We start from the raw sequence: 22,661 nt of genomic DNA on the forward strand, positions 1-22,661 counted from the left end.
TGCCCATGTTCGACTATGGGGACACGATCTACCGGATGGCCTCAAAGAGCATCCTCAATAAACTGGACACAATCCACCACTCTGCTATCCGCTTTGCCACAAATGCCCCCTTTTCGACTCACCACTGTGACCTGTATGAACTTGTGGACTGGCCCTCCCTTCACACCAGGCGGCTTCAACACTGGCTTCAACTAGTGTACAAGTCCATTCTCGGCATGTGTCCACATTACCTCTCATCCCTCCTGCATATTTCCAACAGCAATTACCGTCTAAGATCCACCAACTTCATGATGCTCTCCATCCCAAAAGCCCGTACTGTCTTTAGCCGTAACTCCTTCCGCTTTGCCGCAGCAAATGACTGGAACACACTTCAAAACACACTCAAACTCACAGCTCTCATATCTCTCAACATGTTCAAACACACCCTGAAACAACTCGTAGTCGCCCGCTGCACCTGCCGTTAGGCCTCTACCTCCCTCTCTCCCCCTATAGTCCCATCATTAATTCCCAGCAACCCCCCTCCTTCTGCATCTTTGTTGATTGAATGTTGTTGTTTGCTTCCTGATTTTACTTCTGTCTTGTCGTTATTTACTATACGTATTTTATGTGTTGCCTTGTGCTGACCTGATGTACTGTTTGTATTGTTTTTTTACCCTTGCTGCGGCCCCTTGGCCAGGTCACCATTGTAAATGAGAATTTGTTCTCAACGGTTTTTACCTGGTTAAATAAAGGTCAAATAAAAAACTATCGGTCTGCTTAAGTCTTCTCCAGTGAGGGAGATTCCCGTTGAACCATTTCATTAACCATTTGAGAAACAGTGAGTTAGGTCAACTTCATATTGTTCACAGGTTCAAATTCTAATCACTGACTGAATGTATCTGCATGTGCATGCTTTTGTGTGTGTGTGTGTGTGTGTGTGTGTGTGCGCACGCTTGTGCGTGTGTGTGTGTGCGCGCACGTTTGTGCGCTTGTGTGTGTGTGTGTGCGCGCGCTTGTGTGTGTGTGTGTGTGTGTGCACGCACACGATCAGATAAGCTATTTACCGTACACATTCTGCCCTAGAAATGAAATGGTTTGTTTTCGTTCATCAGTTTGAATTGCAACACGTCCAGTGCTGATGACATTTGATGGGTCTCGTTCATCAACGTAATCCTTTGTTGCTTGTATATTTATGCAGGATTACTAACGCGTCACTCTGTATTTTACAATCTATATATATAAATTTCAAAACATAAAAAAAAATAAAAAAAAAAATCTTCTTGGTGGGTGTACAATAAACCATCGTGGGCCAGGTAAATCCTACATAAGGGAAACTCCAAACCGCAATCTACTGAAACAGTAGACATGTACTTTACTCTGTAATTTGTCTCTTAAGTATCCAAGAAGCTCCTTTTTTTCCTCATTTCTTGTTTACCTTTGGCCTGCTGAGCTTTCTTGTGCCACATTTTTGAATTTTGCATTTTCCTTTACTAAAGATTTCTTACAATCTTCACTGCAAGATGAGGTATGCTGTCAGAGTAATTGGTTTGTATAAAATATAAATTAAACCACCAGTGTTTGTTATTGTCCACTCTGGACAGCTCATAGAGGAGCACATATTAGTAGTATGATAAACTGACCCACACCTGATTTATTTTCAAAGTGGGGTTGCTCTCATCAGAAGAATCAATCCCTCTTTACTCTACACTGACTTGTTGACGTTAATTGGTCTGACTCCTCACTGACTACCTCAAAGTAGGTTCCTCGAACTCAGTTAACTTGAGCCTTGAAGCAGACTCCAACAACACAGTCTCACTTGAAAGCATGAGGTAAAGGCCCGGGGTACAGCTAAATGTACAGGAAGATGAATGCTGCTTTAGGGGACCCTTTCTCCACCTGCATCTATTTTTACCAACCTTTTCATTGAGTCAACAAAATATACAGTATGTTGATGATTCATTTTATTGTTTTATTGCACAGTCATGAACCCAAAGAGACTTGCAGGCTGCAGGTGAACTCATGCCTGGTGTGCTGTAATTTGTCTTGGCAAACAGACACAAGCACAGCCTGTAATTGAGTTCTCACCTTCCTCTGCTTTTGTTTACCTTCCTTTGTTTCTGCTCTCCTCCATCTGATCCCTCGTTCCCTGGTGGACTTTCTGACTTGCATTCTGCTCACTTGTTGCAGAAACACGGAGTAAAAAAACACAGTCTGAGCCGGTTGTTAACACAGAATATAATTAAGGTACATTTTCTGATGCTTGGTTATGCAGCTACATGTGCAGCTGGAGCTGTCTTTTTCTGTTTATTTTTCTCTTTCTGTTACGTTCTCATTCTTCGTCTCTTTGTGTTAGTTTGGAGTTTCTCTCTCTCTCCCCAGCTTTTGATTAGTCAAGAAGTCTTGGTTGACTGACGGAAATAAACAGAAACAGGTAGTAGAGTAGCTGCACACACTTAGAACTCCGATGCAGAGGGTAGGCTTATTTGACTGTATTCATCAACATTTCGATATCAGGCTGACAAACAAAAATAACAAAAAAACTAAGACCTAGAGGCAGGAATGTGTTTCTCTTATTTTATGTTTCTCTTTTTTATCTTCCCATAGGTGCGGATTGAGACAGCTACAACTCTGAAGCTCAATATCCTTCCAATACCTGTGTTATTTATGAAATTCAGCATAACAAATAAGTTAATTATGCTTTTCCTAAATTATGCTTGCTATTTAAGCCTTACTGCATCTGTAAGCATAGGAGCGCTGTCAGTCCCTATTAATAACAACGAAACAACTAATACAACTAATCATATTTAGTTAGAGTATGTGCCTGCCATGCTCACAATCCTCTCGCAGGGAATATATTCAGTTTGATTTCCTCCTTAACTCATCGCCACCCGTTGACGACTTTGAGTTCCGGACGGAACAGTTCCTCCCGGTGAGTACACGTCTCATTTTTGGTGGGAATTACAGCGGTCTTAAGAGGCTTTTGATATTTTGTGAAGATTAAAACCATGCTTGAGAAATTTGCCTTCAGTAATGAATTTATCCTCAATAATTCAGCTGACTCAAATGAATAAATCACCATCCCCTATATCGTCCTCACACTCTCCTTTCTCTATACAGTACCTTGAGTCTATCTTCGGGCTGCTCTTCCAGTTGTTGCAGCAGGTGACAGAGTGTGACACTAAAATGCAGGTGCTCCATGTCATCTCCTGCGTCGTCGAGAGAGTCAACATCCAGGTGAGATGTTGAATATCAAAGAGATTCTCTTGAGATACACTGTAGGTGATTGTTGTTTATTGTTTATTACGAATCCCCATTAGTCATTACCGTAGTGATGGCTATTCTTCCTGGCGTCCACGTAGGTGTCAGACTTAAAGGGACACAATGCTGATTTATTTTGCACATGATCTCACACATAATCTGAAAACTGTAAACAGTTTTGCAGGCATTAATTTAGTTTGACAGTTATTGAGAGTTAATTTGAGTGAAAGTGTGGACCAGTGATGTCATTCATGCACCACACCACTGGTCTACAACTTAACTCAAATTGACTCTCAATAACTGTCAAACTAAATGAATGACCGCAAAACTGTTTACTCTCTCTTTAAAGATGAAGTTAAACTCAGATTGTTTTAAGGGAATCTGTGTTTTGCCTAGCGGGGATGACACATTTTGCCGCTGCTTGATACAGCTGGTCATGTTACTTCCGGTAACGTGTGTGTGCGTGGCCGTGGGGGAAAAACGGGAGGATTTCCCCCACACTGACCCATTGACCACGCGTCTATGACGAGACACCGCCCAATGTATAGCAGCATTGCATACGGTTGAAGCTAAACAGCATTTATTGACTCAGGCTCCTTGGGGGACACGCAAAGCTGTTAAAAAAAACATTGCGACACCGATACAAAACATCTCTCACCCTGTATTAGCCCCAGACCACCAAGGTAAAACAACCATATATCATGGAAATATAGCTAGTTGAAATCGGTGATTTCTTTTAATTCCTAAATCAATAGCACCGGCGAGAAGATTGTAAATCCAATTCCGGACAGATTGTATGTAAATCACAGGGCCTCAGGCGACCCATGTCTGCTCTCATTTACCATGCTGATGCCATTTCTTCTCAGCCACTGCAATGCCTTTGTGGCTGTACAGTATGGATCTCCCTCCCCGCCGTGTTCAATAACTCATTCTAATACACTTAACTGGCAACCCATGAGATGGACCTTCCTCTTGACCTCCCAGGCTCTTTTCAGAGCAGCTTAAATTAACCTCTTCCCTTAAATGATCCCCTTGAAGTAAATCTGTCACAGAAATTCGTTTCAGCCTTTGGAACTGTCAATCTGGTTAAGTCTCCAGTCTCCAGTCCGTTGGCCCTCTGTAAACTTCCAGAGTGAGTGGTCGTCTCATGAATATTCCAGCCCTTCTCACGCAGGATTTCTGAACCCTACTAAAAGATGCAGCAACAGAGAAAACGGGGCATAATGGCGGCGAGGTCAGCGCGGCACAGACGAGCGGCACGCTCATCTTCAACAAAAGTATCATTAAGTGGGATGATGTTGCTATAAACTGAATAGTGAGTACCATAGGCAGATTATAAATCCATATAGGAATATTATAGAAACTTAGTTATAGTGATACTATAGGAGATAGGGGCGGGCGGAAAAGTCACGGAATGCATGAAGAAACCCACAGTGCCTAGAGCACACTGGACGCTAGGGCATTCACGACTAGTGAATTTTACTAGTCGACTAGTCGTCCCTAAAGGTAGTCGACTAGTCGACTAACCGTTTTTAATTTTTTTTTAATTTAAAAAAAAAAAAAAAAAAAATTTTTTTTTTTTTTTTTTTTTTTTTAATCTTTAAGAAAGAACATGAGGTATTTACACGACATACAATACATGGACTATCATATCCCATATCCCCCACAAAGAACATCAAAACACAACAAAACAAAACAAGAAAACTGCATAAGATACACAATAATCCAAGAACAAACAACAAGACAAACAACCAAACAAAAACAATGCATTCAGCTCCTATCCTGATAAGCCTAATGACACTGGGGTAAAAAGTTCTTAAAGTCAAACTCTGTATGTGGTTGCCATATTTTGGGGATGTCTAAGAATCTGCCTTTGCTCTTGTAGTAAATGTTATCCAACGTATGGTAGCTTGAGAGTTCATTCCACCAGTGAACTACAGCTGGGGGATTGGATGGTTTCCAATTTAAAGCTATGCATTTCCTAGCTGCCAACAGGGCAAGATCTATGTATTTACTTTGAATGCATTGTTTTTGTTTGGTTGTTTGTCCAATAGTCTTGTTTGTTCTTGGATTATTGTGTATCTCGCCACATTTATATAAATTAATCGCAAAGGGCAGTATTATCTTCCCTTAGCCTACTACATTCAATATTGACATCTCATTATGTCAAACAGATATTCGACTTTCTAAACTGCCAAATGTTTGCATCAATATTTCATCAACAGAAATGCATAACCTATAAAAACACAAAAATGCAATTCCATATTAGAACGTGTTCCTTCCTCACTGGAAAATGACCGGAACAAGGAGCGCGTGCGCTGGTCTGCTCTCTGACTTCTCCCCTCACGGGACACACGGCAGCTGCGCCCGGTTTGGTTCGGTGGTAACTGTGACCCACGGTTTTCAAGCAGGAGTGGCTGTTGCATCTCACTATCACCAACCAACCCTGTTGGGGGGAGGCTGCATCTGCTTTGTCCACTCCACACTCTTCCACAGCACAAGGAGACCACAGCAGAGCGTGCGCCAGCGGCGGTTACACTGCGTAATTAACCACTAATTATGCACCAATTAGAAAAAAATTGTTTCACTACAATGAACTGGCTACTATGATGACTAGCATCATCACACGTGAATATAATTGGGCTCGCTGAATCCACAAGAGTCGCAGCTTTCCATACATACCCAATGTATGCAGCAATACCAACCCCAAGACTGTTTAGGTAGCCCAGTATACATATTCAAATCCAATAGGTGAAAATAACACATTTTACTGAATGCAGAAAACGGCATGGGATTATTCAAAAGTGGACATGTCTGTAAGGGGAGGCTTGTGGGTACCCAGGGAACCAGATATCTTGAGGTGAGAGGTCAAGGGACCCCTTTGAAAATGGCCGTGCCAGTTTTCCCTCACCAAAGTTTGACGTACTGTAACTTTGGAGCGTTACTGTATTTAGGCCCCTTCCTGACAAGCTAGCATGATGGATGCGTTAGGTCTTGTATTTTCATATGATATCAGTATCTCTTCACTCTAGCTTTAAAAATGATCCAGCTTACAGCCTCTGAAAGAAGTCTGCCGGGCCCAGCTGGTAGGATTTCTATGAGGTTAAAGACTAGATGAAGAGCTTTTAGTCTTCTCCTCAAAGCTGTATGTTATGTTTCTTATTGCTATTCTCTCTGCTCCTAGCCATCTCCTTTTTTTAAGGGTTTAATCGAGCAAAAAAATCCGAATGCGCCTGCGGCGTCTGCGGCCCTGCCAGAGAGGAGCGAGAGGGATAAGCAAAGTCAGCACAAGACAAATGAAAGAAAACCTCTTTAAAGTACATAAGTGAGTGTCATTCTCAACCGTCTCGGGGAGTTGGCCAGATGCACCAGAGGACCTAAATCACACTGTCTCCCGTTGTATTTCCCAATTTCCCAGAGGAATGAGAGCGATGGTCTCCATTTCCGGGTCCCATTTGGGCTCCTAAGCCTTGCATCCTCCTCAATCCAGTGGGAATATATATTACGTATGGCTTTTTGTCAGCTACTTCTTCTAGTTGTAAGATACTTGACCCCAGGCAGTAAATGTAGCAGAAAGACCAAGATTATGTCTTAACGTGTAATTAAAACAGACATCAGGTCTCTTAGTGGCATTGCTATCATATTTTGTCCCCTACCATTCACCTGATAATGGCAATATAAGGTCGCTTTAAAATGGTATTTATATTAAAAATTGTGGATTTATTTATTTAGTCCAGGCTATTGTGCTGTCACTTCACCTCGCATCATGCAAGCCACATATTAACATATTTGAAGGGCACAATAGCAGCTGCTCAAAAGGTCTTTAAGATGTAGTATACATAATAGTGTGCTGAGGAGGCAATAATTCATGGAGAAGAGCAATTGACAATACTAGAAAGAATGGAAGTTCAAGTTCGTCCCTAGCCTCCGGGGATGGCTAGTCTCACCGTCACGGCAGATGCAAGCCGTGGCCACAATCATCAATATTAAGTCTTTATCTCATTTGTCTAGGGCAGTGATAGGGTCTGGGGACCCCCAGGGCTCCTTGAGGGGGTTCCCAGCAAAAAGGAGAATCATTTATTTTTACTGTAACACAATGACAGAATGTATGACTATTTTGCCGTACTTTACGTAATTTAATTTGACGTAAATAGATCAATACGGTTTTTTCGGGTTCTCCTTGGGCTGCAAACTCATTTAAAGTATGCAAATCAAACTGGTTTCTGACGAGAATAATGTCACATTACTCCGAGACTGCTCAAGCCCATGACAGAGCCACTCTCCCCGGGCTTGGGAGAGTGAAGAGATCCGTCCGCACGTCCCCGCTGCCTGGAACACAGCGGCTCGTGCTCGTGCTCTAGAAGGCAGGTGCCCACTCGCTGCTGCCTGCTGCCTGACCGGCAGTTTCATTTCCTGAAAAGTTGGCGACGATATACTGTCCAGACAAAACTCGAAACCAAAGTTTGTTACAGTAAAGGGTAAACTTCCATTCTGTTGTCCATGTCACAGCATTTAGCCAGACGCCAGCTTACTGAGAGAGATCGAGAGCTTCCGGAGACGTTTTCACACACAGACACAGTCACACAAAATGGTTCCTCACAGTCGTGGGCTCTCATCCGTGTGACCTAGCAGCTCTCAAGAGTTTTCTCAGAAGTCCTTCTAGACTTCGTCAAATTATAAAAAAATTTTTTTTTTTTTTTTTTTTTAAATAATCGATTTTTGATATTTGTTAATCGATTCAGAATCGTCCTATTAAGCATCGCGATGCATCTCTGAATCGATTATTTTCGGCAGCTCTACTACCACCATGGAGAGGGTTACATTGGGGAGAAAATGGGAGGGGGACATAAAGAGTAAAAGTTATCAGCTGTTGTATTACCTTGAGTTTTGTCCTTTGTTTTCCTCAGATCCGGCCATACGTGGGCTGTCTGGTTCAGTATCTGCCTCTGCTTTGGAAGCAATCTGAGGAACACAACATGCTGCGATGTGCCATACTCACAACTCTCATCCACCTGGTCCAGGTATGGCAGGCATGCATGCAGTCACACAGGCACATATGGGTAGATATGCGTGCACACCAGGGTGGGAATTACATGGAGGCCATGGCCTCCGTTGCCCCTCCCTCTGGCCGTGATGCCCTGAGATCCCTAAGGCCACCTTGGCATGTGCCCTGCTACCAGTCTGCTACTGTCAGTTGCTTTAAACACATCAGTGGTCTCAGTTTAATGTAGCCTGCCCTATGCAAAGGATGTGTCATTGGCTCATTTTAACACATTTCGGAAAAATCGCTCCTCACAATGTCAATAGAGCAATTGCCTTTGTGCCCTGGCATGTGGCCTTGCATCCTAGAAAATGTGCAATGCCGAAGGCCAGATGGCCTTGCCCCTAAAATTATTAAATTCCCACCCTGATGGACACAGTGGTACACACACACACACACACAAACACACACACACACACACATACACACACACACACACACCGTGTGCGTTCTGAAATTCAGACAACCAGATGGCCACAATTTGGGAATGTACAGTACCAGCTGCTTCACCACTGATGACTCTAATACAGGGCCCAAACCTGGCTGGCTTTCCACAGCACTGCAGCCATCCAGATCCCCTCACCTCCATTCCTGAGGTATACAGTACATGTAGCTGACTGCTGTGTCTCTCCCAGGATCACAGAAGAAGAGGTCACAAACTAAATGTTATGTAAAATGAGGGTAAAAGAAAAAATTAGGTAAAGATGAAAGTAGCATGGAGCCATTTGGGGGGGGGGGGGTTATTGGAGTTTATTCATGATTCTTTAGGTTTGATGGCTGCTTAGGTGGAAGTTTAATATGTTTGCTGTTCATAGTGGAGCTAACATCTGCTGCAGTGTGACAGGTGGTGGTGCTCAGTGGATCTGGCTGGAAGTGTGGTTTTATGTGTCTGGCCACATGTTGAATGAAGACTGAGCTCCATCTGTCTCACAGAGATGCTCTGGGCAGGTGCCTGGGCCCAGAATGGCTGGCTTCCCGTGACACTCCAAAAGCCTTTTCTCACCATACTCTCACCCAAAAAGAGCTGTGGAGTGAATCTGACCTAGGCAAGCTGGAGAGAGGCTCAGTCTGTTGTCTTTCCCCCTCTATTTCTCAACAGTCAACTTGCTCACATGCTGTACTGCAAATACAATAATGCTTCACACCAGGAATTGAAAGGTATAATCACCACAATAGTTATCAATTTGAATCATAATCTTGGAAATACTCAATAAACCGGTCTTGGTTTACACTGCCTTACTGCTCATTCCCCTGGTTAGGTGGTGAAACTTTACTTTCTTTATTGTTTAGTTAGACAGGACAGTGCACATTAATAAAATAGTTTACACATATAGAATCATCCATACATGTCAACAGTAAAAGTGCCGGGATTAGCCGAAGCTAGTTTTCACCCGCAGTCCTCGGGACATAAATAACTAAAAACTACAAGGTAACTACAGGAATAAAAACAATACGGGAATAAAAACAATATAGTAAAATAAAAATACACAAGGGATAACAATACATACACAGGATAAGAACAATACACACAAACAAGATAAAAGCAATACAGTTAAAGTGCACAGTTAAAGTCCAATATCAGTACAATAAAGTGCCTATACAGTACAGTAAAGTGCAATCAAGGAAATTATGAGAGGGGCTATTGGTTATTGTTATGGGTGCAGTGTTGGTTAGTTTTGAGCCATTCCTTAAGTTTAGTTTTGAAGGTAGGGTATGTGGGGCACTCCCTTACTGTGGGCGGGAGACGGTTCCATACCCTACCGCTAACGATGGACAAAACGTTTTTCCCCATACAGTATGCAGTGTTGACATAAACAGCGTTTTATCACTCAGTTAGCAAATACACAGCTGTCAGAGGAATCAAATACACACCTGTCAGAGGAATCAAATACACACCTGTCAGAGGAATCACAAACCGAGACAAAATCCCAGTCTGCACTTTGAGATAGCAGCAGTATTAGTAAGCAGCCTGCATTGTGGCATTCAGTGTCAGGTGGACAGGATGAGCAGACACAGACACTCTCATCAGGCATCACAGAGATCTGGACTCCTGTGTGGCTGCTGCTACATTACTCCTCAGTGGGAGATGGAACACTCGCTGATAGACACGTTCCATTTGAGAGACTTACACAAGCACACATCTGGCAGACTGTGGGGGGGCAGTGATATTGTACAGCTGAAGGGGCATGAAATAGCTAATTCTGCCAAAACATACTGTACGAGTTTGATTTACATCAAATACTGCACTTTTATTTTGGAGTAAAAAGAATATTGCTGATTTTTACAGTAGTTGGTGTTGGTGGAGTGGTTTTGTTGGAGCCTTTTCCAGAGTACAGATGAAGGAAAACAATCGCCGCAAACAATGGCTGAACTAACATGCTGAGGGAAATAAGTATGGCAAGTAACTAAAATGAGACATTCTCTGTTTTACAGAAAATTGATTGGACCAGTTTTCTATTGACTTGGATTGAAAATGTCTTAACTGGTGGTAATATGTACTGTATACTGTAACAGCATTATTTTCTATACAATTAAGTGTACAGACTAATGATCGCACATTTGACTGACACATTTGACTGAGACCCCCAGCAACATGGATGCCAACTGTATATCTTCAAAGTTATTTTTTTTGCTATGGGGAACTTCAAATGTCTTTGGGCAAGTGAGATATGGAATAACAAACAAATTCACCCCATGGAAAACCCAATTCGTGGCATGGCCAATGCTCCATCTGTAAACCCCTCCCTTTGCTTTGGGGATCAGAAGTTCTCTCCCAGAATTGAGATCCCCAATAATCAATTAGAGTGGGGTTTACTGAGAGGTGAGTTGGAACTGAATATGAGGATTTGAGTCTGGCATTGTTGTTGGCTTTGATTTGGTTGAATTGTGTCAGTTCCTGTGAGATTAGAGGTCCTGACGTCAGTGATGTGTCTGCAGTCAGTAGGATAAACAATTTTATATTAAGTGTGTGGTAATCGTCTAGAAGCGAGCATTTGTATATTTATGACTGAGAGACAAAAAAATAAAATCTGTTGTGATGTGTGATGCATTCTATTTTACAAAGCATGTGACCGGACCACTTGAAATTCTGCCCATTCAGCTTTGTGCACCTGCTCCGTTTTAGCCGCTCAAGTTTGTACGGCCAGGAAACGAGTTAGCTACTGCAGTTCCATCTCAGCCTTTTCCCAAACACTAGAAGTAAATGGGCCCAAAAGCGAACATACAGTAAGAATTCTCTAAATAGCTCATGCAGCCTTATCATGTGTTTAGTTACCAAACAATTGAACTCTGTCCAAAAAACCTGTATTTTGTGCACATACCCTATCGCATGCACAAACTGCTCCTCTGTTGGAGACACAGAGCACGCTCCAACACCAATATACAATTGGAGCTTGTGGGCGCAGTGCACTCAGGTCTGCAAGAGGAGGAGTGCTTGTGGCACGCCGTGACACATAGTGTGGCACACAGTGACATACTGTAATGTGGCACGCAGTGACATACTGTAGTGTGGCACGCAGTGACATAGTGTGGCACGCAGTGACATAGTGTGACACGCAGTGACATAGTGTGTGACGTACGAGCAAAATGGAGTGGGTCAGAGTGGCTTCAGGGAAACATACTGTATGGCAGCTACTGTAAACTCTCTGCTCACATGTTCTAACCAGGAGCACCGCTTAGTTTCAAACATGAAGAGCAGCTTTCAAGCACACACTCTGCATTCTCTGTCATGTTGTTGTGACGCTACAGTACGTTGACTTTCTGTGTTTCTCTCTTATCACAGGGCCTGGGGGCAGAGAGTAAGAACCTATATCCTTTCCTGCTTCCTGTCATCCAGCTGAGCACCGACGTTTCCCAGCCGCCACATGTCTATCTGCTGGAGGACGGACTGGAGCTTTGGTAGGGGGGCGCGCACGCACGCACGCACACACACACACACACACACACACACACACTACACTGGAAGAGGATGAAGCAATTACTGTCAAACCAAAGGAGGACAAACAATTATTTTAAACATGTTCTGTTGACATGGCATCCCCTGCAATATACAGTAGGGGAGGAAAGACAGCATGGCATTGGCAGGCACATATCAGGGCTAGTCAGCCGGTTGATGCTAACATTATCTTGTCACAGTCCCCAAGGCAGACGTTTATCAAGCACTTACTGCTCCCTCGCACTGCACAGAGCACATTACACACACACACACACACACACACACACACACTTCAAATGTCTTTTAGCACTCTTTCTTTTCCCTCTCCCTCTGTTCTTCGTTTGGTTAGATTACTCATCAGTGCCCTTGTTTACTGACTCACTGATTGCACAGTGTGTAAAGGTGTGTATGGAAACCAAGCTGAAACACTCGCTGCACAGATAACAGAGATAATAAGAGATAGCAGAGATAACAGAGATAACAGAGATAATGGGCTGACCATGTCCATGTCTGCATTCCCATTTTTGCAGGCAAGGTCTCTGGTTAATGGAGCCGTAGGTAATTTGTCATGTGGCTGACACCACTACATGTTACATGTTCCATGTACACATGGTCATAAACTAACAGGTGATTAATCAAATGACAGTCAATGAGCTGTGTACAGTACAGTACATTATAGTAAAGCACTATATTGTTAGGAGGTGCAGGTGACATGGGAATACTGCATACCGCTACCCACATTCCGCAGATGTCAGATGGCCTCTAGAGGGTGGCTGTGTCGTGACTATGAGATGCAGTGTTTCCTATACATGGGCAAAATCAAAAGTTGGTCAATGTATAGAAATTAATTTAAATCGATCTCTAATGCACCTGATGTGCACATCACATCATGTTTGTCATTTGGAGATGCACAGCACATCAGCAGCATTGTACTCAATCCAAGAGTCTCTCTGCTAACGAGAGTCTCAGTCACCGTCTCGCTGTGAAAGTGAACGTTTTTTTATTCTATATTACACAATTTGCTCCAAACTCATTTGTAATGGTATTTGTAAACAGTAACTTGATAACACATCTTCCATTGCCCTACAAACTTTAACAGTAGGTAACATTATTACATTTTGGTTAAGGAAATGGTTAATGAAATAAGATAATTTAACTGGGAACCATGTCGGCAGAATCAGAATAACTTTATTGATCCCCTGGGGGGAATTAGTGCTTCAGTCAGTGCATAGTATTTAAGCATCTGCACTTGTCTTGTTTCATAATCATTCCATAATCCACAGACAGGCACGCTGTGATCAACTGGTAGATCACACACACCAGGATATCCACCACAAGGTTGCACTAGATTGATAAACCATGAGGAGGGATCTAAATAGGGAGCCATAGGCAACACTACCGTACACTTCATTTTCCAAGAACACAACTTATATACAAGCAGCTGGTTAATCACATGCGATTTAATGTTGAAAAGTTGGATATAGAACCATACACTCTTGTGGGCCCACAAGAGTGTATGTATAATATATGTCAATAGCACCTGACAACAGTCATCCCATAGCTTTTTTCTATAAGATGTAAAACCTTATATTCTACAGGAGATAAGGAATTCATCAAACTGAATTCAGTGTTCTGTGTGTGCTTATAGCATAAAAAGCCATGCTGACTGATGTCTCCTCCAGTCTTCTATCCCCTCTGAGAAACAGTTTTGACCACATTACTTGTTAGCATTGTTTAGAGTGATTTGTGTCATTTCCCCTTGCTTTGCTCCTTTGCCATTTGGTTTTCCCTCTCTCATCTCTCTCTCTCTCTCTTGCTCTTTCTGTCTGAGTTTGTGCAACATCAAACTAATAATTCATGTGAGAGGCAATATCTGCAGAGGCAAAATCCACCAGCTGTCTTTTTTTTTTTTTTTTTACTTCTGCTGACGTGTTTCTTATGTGTGTTAAATGTAACATCTAAAAAAAGGTTTTACCAAGTTTGCAGAGATGTATCGTTAGTGACAAGAGTCAAATTCATTTTATGCCATGTCTCGTTGAATAAATACTTCCATATGCTGGCTAGAGATAAGGATGTGACATCTAACTGATTTTTTTGCAGTAGTTTTGCAATAGACTGTAAATGGTAGGGGTGGGGGAAAAAATCGATTCACCTAAGTATCGCGATTTTTAATGTCACGATTTTTTGAATCGATCTTTTATTCCAGAATCGATAATCGCCACACAAAAAAAAAAAAAAAAAAAAAATTTGGTGCTTGCAGTCAGGCCACTCACTGAACAGCAGGCCAGGCGCCGCCTACTGGTTTACTAGTGGTTTTATTACTTTATTAGTTAGTCTGAAGTAATAATTACACTTCAGGGTTAAAGTGGGTGCATCTCATTGTAAAATTGGACTTCAAACGGCCCAAATCTGGCTTCAAACGGCCCAAATTGGGCTTCAAACGGCCCAAATTTCACGCGCATCGGCCCATATCGGCCTGGCCTGCTTGGTATCTAATGCCCGGCTTGAATTATGACCCCAGTCCGCCCCTGTTTTTAACTATATCGCCCAGCCCTACTCATGATATATAATATACAGTCTCTAGTGTATGATTAAACTTTTCCCATGTTCTAATCTAGTGTAAAAAGCAAACAAACTGAAAAAATAAAAGAAAAAAATAAACAAAAATCGCAATAAATCGTAATATCGAATCGCAATAATCGTAGAATCGCAATACGGTACTTAAGAATCGCAATATAAATCGAATCGGCACCCAAGAATCGTGATAGTATCGAATCGGGAGATAAGTGAATCGCCACAGCCCTAGTAAATGGTTTCAGAGTAACTGAGGTTAAAAGCCAAAAGCGCATTGACAGTGTGACTTGGAGCTCGATTGTACCGTAGCGTAGCTAGGCTTGAGCAAAGTCAATTTTTTAATATTGTGATGTAGTCCCGCGCAAGGAAGTGTCACATATTGCGATGCACGATATTATCATCTGTCTTCCTTTTTTTTTTTACGATTATATTGTATTTTATGTTCCAGGTACATACATTACATATGATTAGTACTGGATGAATAAATAAATGACTGAGAGATTTATATAGAGTTCACCTCCTTTTGTACCTCTCCTGTCGCAGCAACACATACAACACTCTTAAAGGCCGGCTTTACCGTGGGGAATATGAATATATATTAAATATCACGCCCCTAAGGTTTTCGAATCCGTTGAAATTTTTGAAATTGGTTGTTTCCCGCCAGAGATATCACCAGAAATCCACTCTGTGTGGAGGGGGGGGGGGGGGTGGTGGAGGGGAGGGGCGGGTGCGGGGACCCGAAATACTACATTTCCCACAATGCACTGGGCTCGCGTGGCCTTCGTTTTCATGCCCACCCCTCAGGCATTTGGCTGATATCAAACTCCAGTAGGTGGCGGTAATGCACATATATGTTTGCCAACCGCCATAAAACTCAAAGAAGAAGAAGAAGAAGAAGGCTTCGACAATAAAAGATACAAAGAAGAAGAAATAAATCGAAAATAAAATTGCCTCCAAATTGCACCAAATGTAAACGGTAGTATATATGTCGGGAGATGTCTTCATAAATTTTTTTTCATGCATTTTAAGGCATTTTCGTAGGAGTTACGCGCATCTGATGTTGTAACTATTTTCTGTAAAAATGGGTACATTGCTCAGCGTTGATTTCGTTACTTCAACTCACCTACTACTAGATGTAAAATTTGACGAGCTTTCCAATGCCGCCAGTCCCGTGTCTTTTGGTGCTTCCGTTCCAGAGATAATGGTCTCTTGGCAAGGAGCTATGGAAAGCTAACCTAGCTACAGTATTCTATGCGGGTGAACAAGATGGCTGCCTTTTGCTTTTCGTCGAGAGCTCTGAAGGGGCGTGGAGGACCTCTAGAGGCGGGACCATGGCTCACAAGACTTGTAGTTCATAGGCGCTCGAGTTCCGCAAGCGGGGAGGGAAGCCGGGTGACGCGTAACGCGTCATCCGGCTTCCCTAAAAATGTGAGAGATGCCTGATAGGTCAGGCAGTGAAGCTCCAATTTCAAAAAATTTCTACGGATTCTAAAACCTTAGGGGCGTGAGATTGATATATATTCATATTCCCCACGGTAAAGCCATCCTTTAACACATTCAGTGCCAAGGACGTCTGTGGACGTCCTAAAAAAAAGTAACGAGGAGTGCCAAGGACGTCTGTGGACGTCCTAAAATCATAATTCATATTATTCCATAATTCTGCTGTTTAAGGTCGTACCTAGCCAGTGAGCATGAATCCCTTCAAGGGATCACACGGCGCCACCTTAAACATCGTCACAGGAGCTGCTCCACCCACCTCAGATCCTTTACTTTGTACAGGAGACAGCGGAGAAAGTGGAAACCGATGCATGCTTTCTGCCAGAGCCGTATATATTGCTCTGTCTACAGCGGACAGTGGGCTCGGCTGCATCCGCGCTCACAACTGAGCTCTTATGCTTCTATCTATCTCCACACGATTTCCTAGAAAGCCAGCATCCGAAGCCGAACGGGCCAAGCCTTTTCGTTCAGTCGCGTTTGCCAGCGCGCATCATTTCCTTCTTGATGGGCGCTGGGATCTGTCCGGGGCAAAAACGAGAAAACAAACTCTGTGCGTGTGGGAGGAGCCCGCAGCTCAGAGGTGGAGAGGGGAGAGGGGGGAGGGGGGGGGGGGGGGGGGGAGAGGGGTGTGTGGCACACAGGCTTCACAGAAACCACACCACACGCCACCACATCAGAAAACACCAGCCAGAGTCAGTGAATGTGCTCGAAATTAGAGTGCAAAAGGTATTCATAAAAGGGGCCATATCTTGGAAAGTTAAAAAAAACGACAGAAAACCCTTGAAAGTGCACTTTTTTGAGAGGCTGTAATTTCATAATGGAACTGTCTAGAAACAAAATTTCTTCTTTGGAAGAAGCAGGAGTGTTCAATGTTTCATTAAAGTCCAGCCCCGTTAATATAGCCATAATAGAAAAAATTCTATAGCTGTTTTCAACTGAATGGAAGTGAATCTGGCACAGGCTCCAGACAATTTTACTGAAGCGCTGTGGCACTGAATGTGTTAAGGCCCAATTATACTCTACGTTAAAGACAGAGACTGAGATGGACAGAGCCTTCTGTCCGTACTCTGCCTTCATTTCGTGTGTATTTATGTCCGTCCTCTGAAAGCTAGCTTACGAATTTGCATGAAACGCAGCAGAACCACATACACACTCACACATTTGACTCTCTACTGGCCATTGGTGGATGTAATAATAATGAGGCTTAACATGATACCAACGCATGAAAGACGCATGGAAGTATGTGGGCAGTGACGATTACACCGTTTGAAACAGACGCATTTATTTCCGTATGAAAATGGAGTATAAATTAGCCTTTAGCAGGACCAATAACGCACATTAAGCAGTGAAATGAGGGTCGGCAGCAGTGCAGACTGACATTTTTTTTTAATGTTTTTTCTACTTACCACATATCTATTATACATCCTCCGTCCCCATTTTTACTTTTATTCTGTCGCTTGCTCTTTCTCTCTCCCTCCTCTGTCTGCTCTCCTCCTTCCACCCTCTCTTCATTCAGGTTGGTGACATTGGAGAACAGTCCAGCCATCACCCCCGAGCTGCTCCCAATCTTCCAGAACATGTCCGCTTTGCTGGGTGAGCTCAGGAGTTTTCTCTGTTTGTGTGTGTGGGCGTGTGTGTGTGCGGTTGTACTTGTGTGTGGTTGTACATCTTATACATGTATGTGCAAATGATTGTTGTTTTTTTCCTGTTGTTTTTTCCCCCTCCTAAGGAACTCCACAGCCTTTTGACACTATCATATACAGTGAATGAGGGATAACCTAAGGAGGGTGTCTAGGGGTGCACCGATCACGTTTTTTCCCACCGATCACCGATTGCCGATCGCCTATGGGAAATATCTGCCCAACCGATCATCGACCGATCACCGATTACCGATCACCGATATATAAACTCCTCAAAGAAAGTTTGGAAACGTTATTTTAGGTCGATTATCTCTCCCCTTTAATAATAACAATTGGCATCGTATTTTATATCGTTGGAAAGCCTGATTAGTGATAGGGCTTTTTTAAATTTGTTTTGTTTTTTTTTATATAAAAAAATGTCCGATCGATATTTGAGGTCAAAATCGGCCGATACAGATTGCTTGCCGATCGATCGGTGCACCCCTAAGGGTGTCACAGTAGCATCACTCTTGATATACAGTACCTAAGGCAGTGAGCTTAATTAGCTTGGGGCAACGTTCTGATTGACTGGCAATGACCTGGCGGGTACATTATAGAAAAGAGCCTAACATAGAAGCGTGGACAGTGTGTAGAAGACAGATGCGCAAAAAGCACATGATGGCACAATATTTCACATCAAAACCAAATTAGATGCAACAAGGCTGCACACAACAGACAAGCTACCGTGTGTATTTGTATTTGTGTGTGTTATATGATCAAATCCTCAAATACTTCAAGGTAATGATAGAGTAACAGAGAAAGGAAGGCGGGAATAAGTTGATGTCATCCATGGGCATGCTACACCATTGGCACACACACACACACACACACACACACACACACACACACACACACACACACACACACACACACACACACACACACACACACACACACACACACACACACACACACACACACACACACACACACACACACACACACACACACACACACACACACACACACACACACACACACACACACACACACACACACACACACACACACACACGTTATGTGCCGGGTACAGAATTAACACCTACCTGCAGCCAAATGCTGGTAAAATATGCAAGTGGCTGGTAGATGTGTTTCATTCATCCACTAGCCATTTGGCTGGTGGACAAAAAAGTTGCATGTAATTTTGGACCCTGGTTATGTGTAATCATACTTTGTTTTACTTCAGGCTACAGTCACTTTTCTTTTCTTTTCTTTTTTGTGCAGTAGCCTCAAGGCTGTAGAGCTACTGCCCTGGGTTTGTCGGCAGTACCCATTGGCGGCTGATTGCAACTGCAACTGGCTGGGTGATTTATCACAGCCCTGGTACAATGGGACACTGACCTTGGCGACTGTGCATGTGTGTATCTGTCCCTACGTGCGTGGGCCTTTTGTGTATTGATTTGGTTCTCCTGTATGCAGTGAGGGAGTCAAACAAACGTGGACACTAGTGTAGCCGAGCAGCTCATCACACAGTCTGGAGGGGGAATCTCAGGGACACACAGCACATCTAGGGAGTCATGGATGAACGCAATGGAGTAGGGAGGAATTTAGGGGATCAAGAAAAGGTACATGTAGTGTATCGTGAATAGGGCTGTGCGATGTCAACCAAATAACCATCGTGATGGTTCCACAGTGTAACATCGTGATGGACGATGGCATCGTCGTTAATGTGAACAACAGGACAGCTGAGCTCTACATGAGATCGGCGGGCAGCTACAGCACAGAGCCAGGCGACTGAAGCAGTGGCTGTCACTACCAGCAATATTGAACGGCGCAAAACAAATGATAACGTTACAGATCCTGACCAACAATGTGTGTGTGTGTGTGTGTGTGTGTGTGTTGAATTTAAGTAGCTGGCCGAAAACTGACAGGATTACTGACGGATATAATGTTAGATTCGCGTGGGCTCAGGTTTGAACCTAATGAGAGGGAGAGAGTTAAGGAGAGATAGAAACACAGCAGCAGCAGCCTACACTATGTAATGGAGCGACTTCATGGAAACAGGCGAGTTAAATTCACAGTTGAAGACTTGTACTCACTTTGGGTTGAAACAGGAAAGAACGTGAAGTTTCTTCTTTATCTTAACATTTGTCACAACAACAACACAACCGACTTCTCACGTGTGGGGGACATGCAGGCGTTATCAAACAGGCGCACCCAGTTCAGAGAAGCAGAGGGGGAGGGGGAGGGGGAGGGGAGGCTTCTCTGAAATGGGTGCGCTTGTTTAATGCCGCTGGCGCATCACCCGCGTGTCACGGTAAGTGGACTTGGCCATTCTTTATTATTAAAACTGCACAATTTTAATTCAAACAGATAATTAATCATGGTGGTCCAATGTAGAAGGCTCCGAGGTCGATGGGGGTCGGCCCAGCATCAACGATGGTCGATGCCATCGTCCATCGTGCTGCCAACCCTAATCGTGAAAGACCAAATGGAGTAGTGGATGCATGACTGGATACATTAAATGAATGAGTTATGGAGTGCTGGCAGGGGGAATGGATGGAGACGAGTGACATAAGAGAAAAGGAAGGGATAAGTAGATTAATATCGATATATTGCCCAGCGCTAAAACAGAAGGATGAGTAAGTTAGGGGACTTGAGTATGGATGGAAGGAGAGGGGCTGCGAGTGATTGATTGATAGACAGGTGTCTCAATTTCATTTGATATAGTGCATAGGATAGGCTAATATTGGTTTGTCCATATAGGGCATCTCTAGCAATATGTAAAAGAAAACCACATGAAATAGAAGAATGCATTACGGATGGATAATAAAAGAAGCTAACCCTCTTGTATTTGCTTCCTGGGATAACTTTCACCACACACCGAATTTTAAAGCATTCACAGACCATGCACTGAGTAGCTGACCATGGGAAAATGGACTTGTGCACTTCCCTAGAAGAAGTCATGGCTAGCACCATGTGAGCCTATATAGAGGGCACCATACTGTCCCTTTGGATATCTTATGAGCTACACAAACAGCTCAACACTCAAACATAGAATAGAATAGAATACCTTTATTGTCATTGCAACTTGTACAACGAAATTCATTGTGTGCAGTACCAAGCTACGTAGGAGGAAAAAAAAAAAAAAAAGTAACTAAGTCTAAAAGAAATTTATCCTACATACTACCACATGCAATGGATAAAAAGACAAGATAATAGAATAAAATAAGTATTAAGAAGGGGCAGCATTCGTATCATGTGCGTCATAACATAGGACATTAAAGTGCAGCATACGTATCATGTGCGTCTTACTAAATGATATTAAAGTGCGATGTGTAAACAATAAATAGATGTAGCAGCATACAATAAACTAATAAACTAATGTGTCAGTGTCAGTGCAGGTCAGATGCGGGTCTGACGTTTGTTGGCAGGCTGGTTCAGGAGGCATATCGCACTAGCCTAGGTAAACCCAGCCCCCACGTGACCTGCTCTCTCAGTTCCCAGTCACTAGCGTAGTGACTGAGAACAGGTCTGAGAGCAGGTCACGTGGGGGATGGGTTTACCCAGGCTAATATCGCACTAGGATAGAAACTGTTCCTTAATCTGGCAGTGCGGCACGGATGCACCTGTACCTCCGTCCAGAGGGCAGGAGGGAGAACAAGTAGTGGCAGGGGTGAGTCGGGTCTCTGCTGATGTTGGTCGCTCTCCGGAGGCAGCGGGAGCTGTAGATCGAGTCCAGAGGAGGCAGCTGGGCTCCGATGATTCTCTGGGCGCAGTTGATGACCCGCTGCAGAGCTTTCCTCTCTGCGGCAGTGCAGCTGTTGTACCATGTGAAGATGCCATACGTGATGATACTTTCGATACTGCAGCGGTAGAAGGTAACGAGCAGGTCTTTATCCATCTTTACCTTTCTTAATGATCTCAGAAAGTAAAGCCGTTGCTGTGCTTTCTTCACCAGCGCAGTGGTGTTGGCAGTCCATGAAACGTCCTCTGACATGTGAACACCCAGGAACTTAAAGGTTGACACTCTCTCCACCATTACTCCATTGATGAGGAGAGGAGCGTGTTCACCACCCCTCCTCCTGAAGTCAATGATGAGCTCTTTGGTCTTGCTGGTATTAAGAGATAAGTTGTTGTCTGAGCACCACCCCAGCAGTCGCTGGACCTCCTCTCTGTAGGCTGTCTCGTTGTTATCAGAAATCAGGCCAATCACGGTGGTATCATCAGCGTACTTGACAATGATGTTAGAATTGTGTGCTGGTACACAGTCGGAGGTGTAAAGTCCGTATAGGAGGGGGCTGAGGACTCGGCCTTGGGGTACACCGGTGCTCAGTGTCACAGTGGATGACTGATGTGCTCCCATTCTGACTGACTGGGGACACCCGGTCAGAAAATCCAATATCCAGGAGCAGAGGTGTTGGTCAAGGCCCAGGTCATGGAGCTTGGAGACTAATGTAGTTGGGATGATAGTGTTGAATAGGGGTGCTCCGATCCGGCTAAGCCACGATCCGATCCGATTCCGATTCCTGGGGTCACGATCCGATTCCAGAATCGATTCTCGATTCCAACGATTCTCGATTCCAGAATCGAGAATCGATTCTCAATTATGTAGTTTTATATTGCAATAACACACAAAGGTAAATATAAGACAAAAAATTACAAATGTATTAATGCTGAACTTCAAATTCAACTTCTGTATTACAGTCAGGGCCTAAATTCATTTTGCAAACTAGGGGGGAATTCCCCCCTTATGTTC

The 22,661-nt window shown here is 43.4% G+C and overlaps 1 protein-coding gene across 1 annotated transcript in view; it reads left to right on the forward strand.

The window, feature by feature from the left end:
* ipo11 (importin 11) overlaps positions 1–22,661 on the forward strand; it is a 222,691-nt gene that overhangs the window by 88,639 nt on the left and 111,391 nt on the right. The window contains exons 17-22 of the mRNA XM_083644271.1: positions 2,584–2,617; positions 2,868–2,908; positions 3,097–3,213; positions 8,145–8,258; positions 12,060–12,175; positions 17,800–17,876. Of these exons, the coding sequence (XP_083500397.1) occupies positions 2,584–2,617; positions 2,868–2,908; positions 3,097–3,213; positions 8,145–8,258; positions 12,060–12,175; positions 17,800–17,876 (499 nt within the window). The remainder of the gene's footprint in view (positions 1–2,583; positions 2,618–2,867; positions 2,909–3,096; positions 3,214–8,144; positions 8,259–12,059; positions 12,176–17,799; positions 17,877–22,661) is intronic.

Source organism: Poromitra crassiceps, assembly GCF_964638095.1.
Source record: "Poromitra crassiceps genome assembly, chromosome: 10".
In the NCBI taxonomy this organism is placed as follows: domain Eukaryota; kingdom Metazoa; phylum Chordata; class Actinopteri; order Beryciformes; family Melamphaidae; genus Poromitra; species Poromitra crassiceps.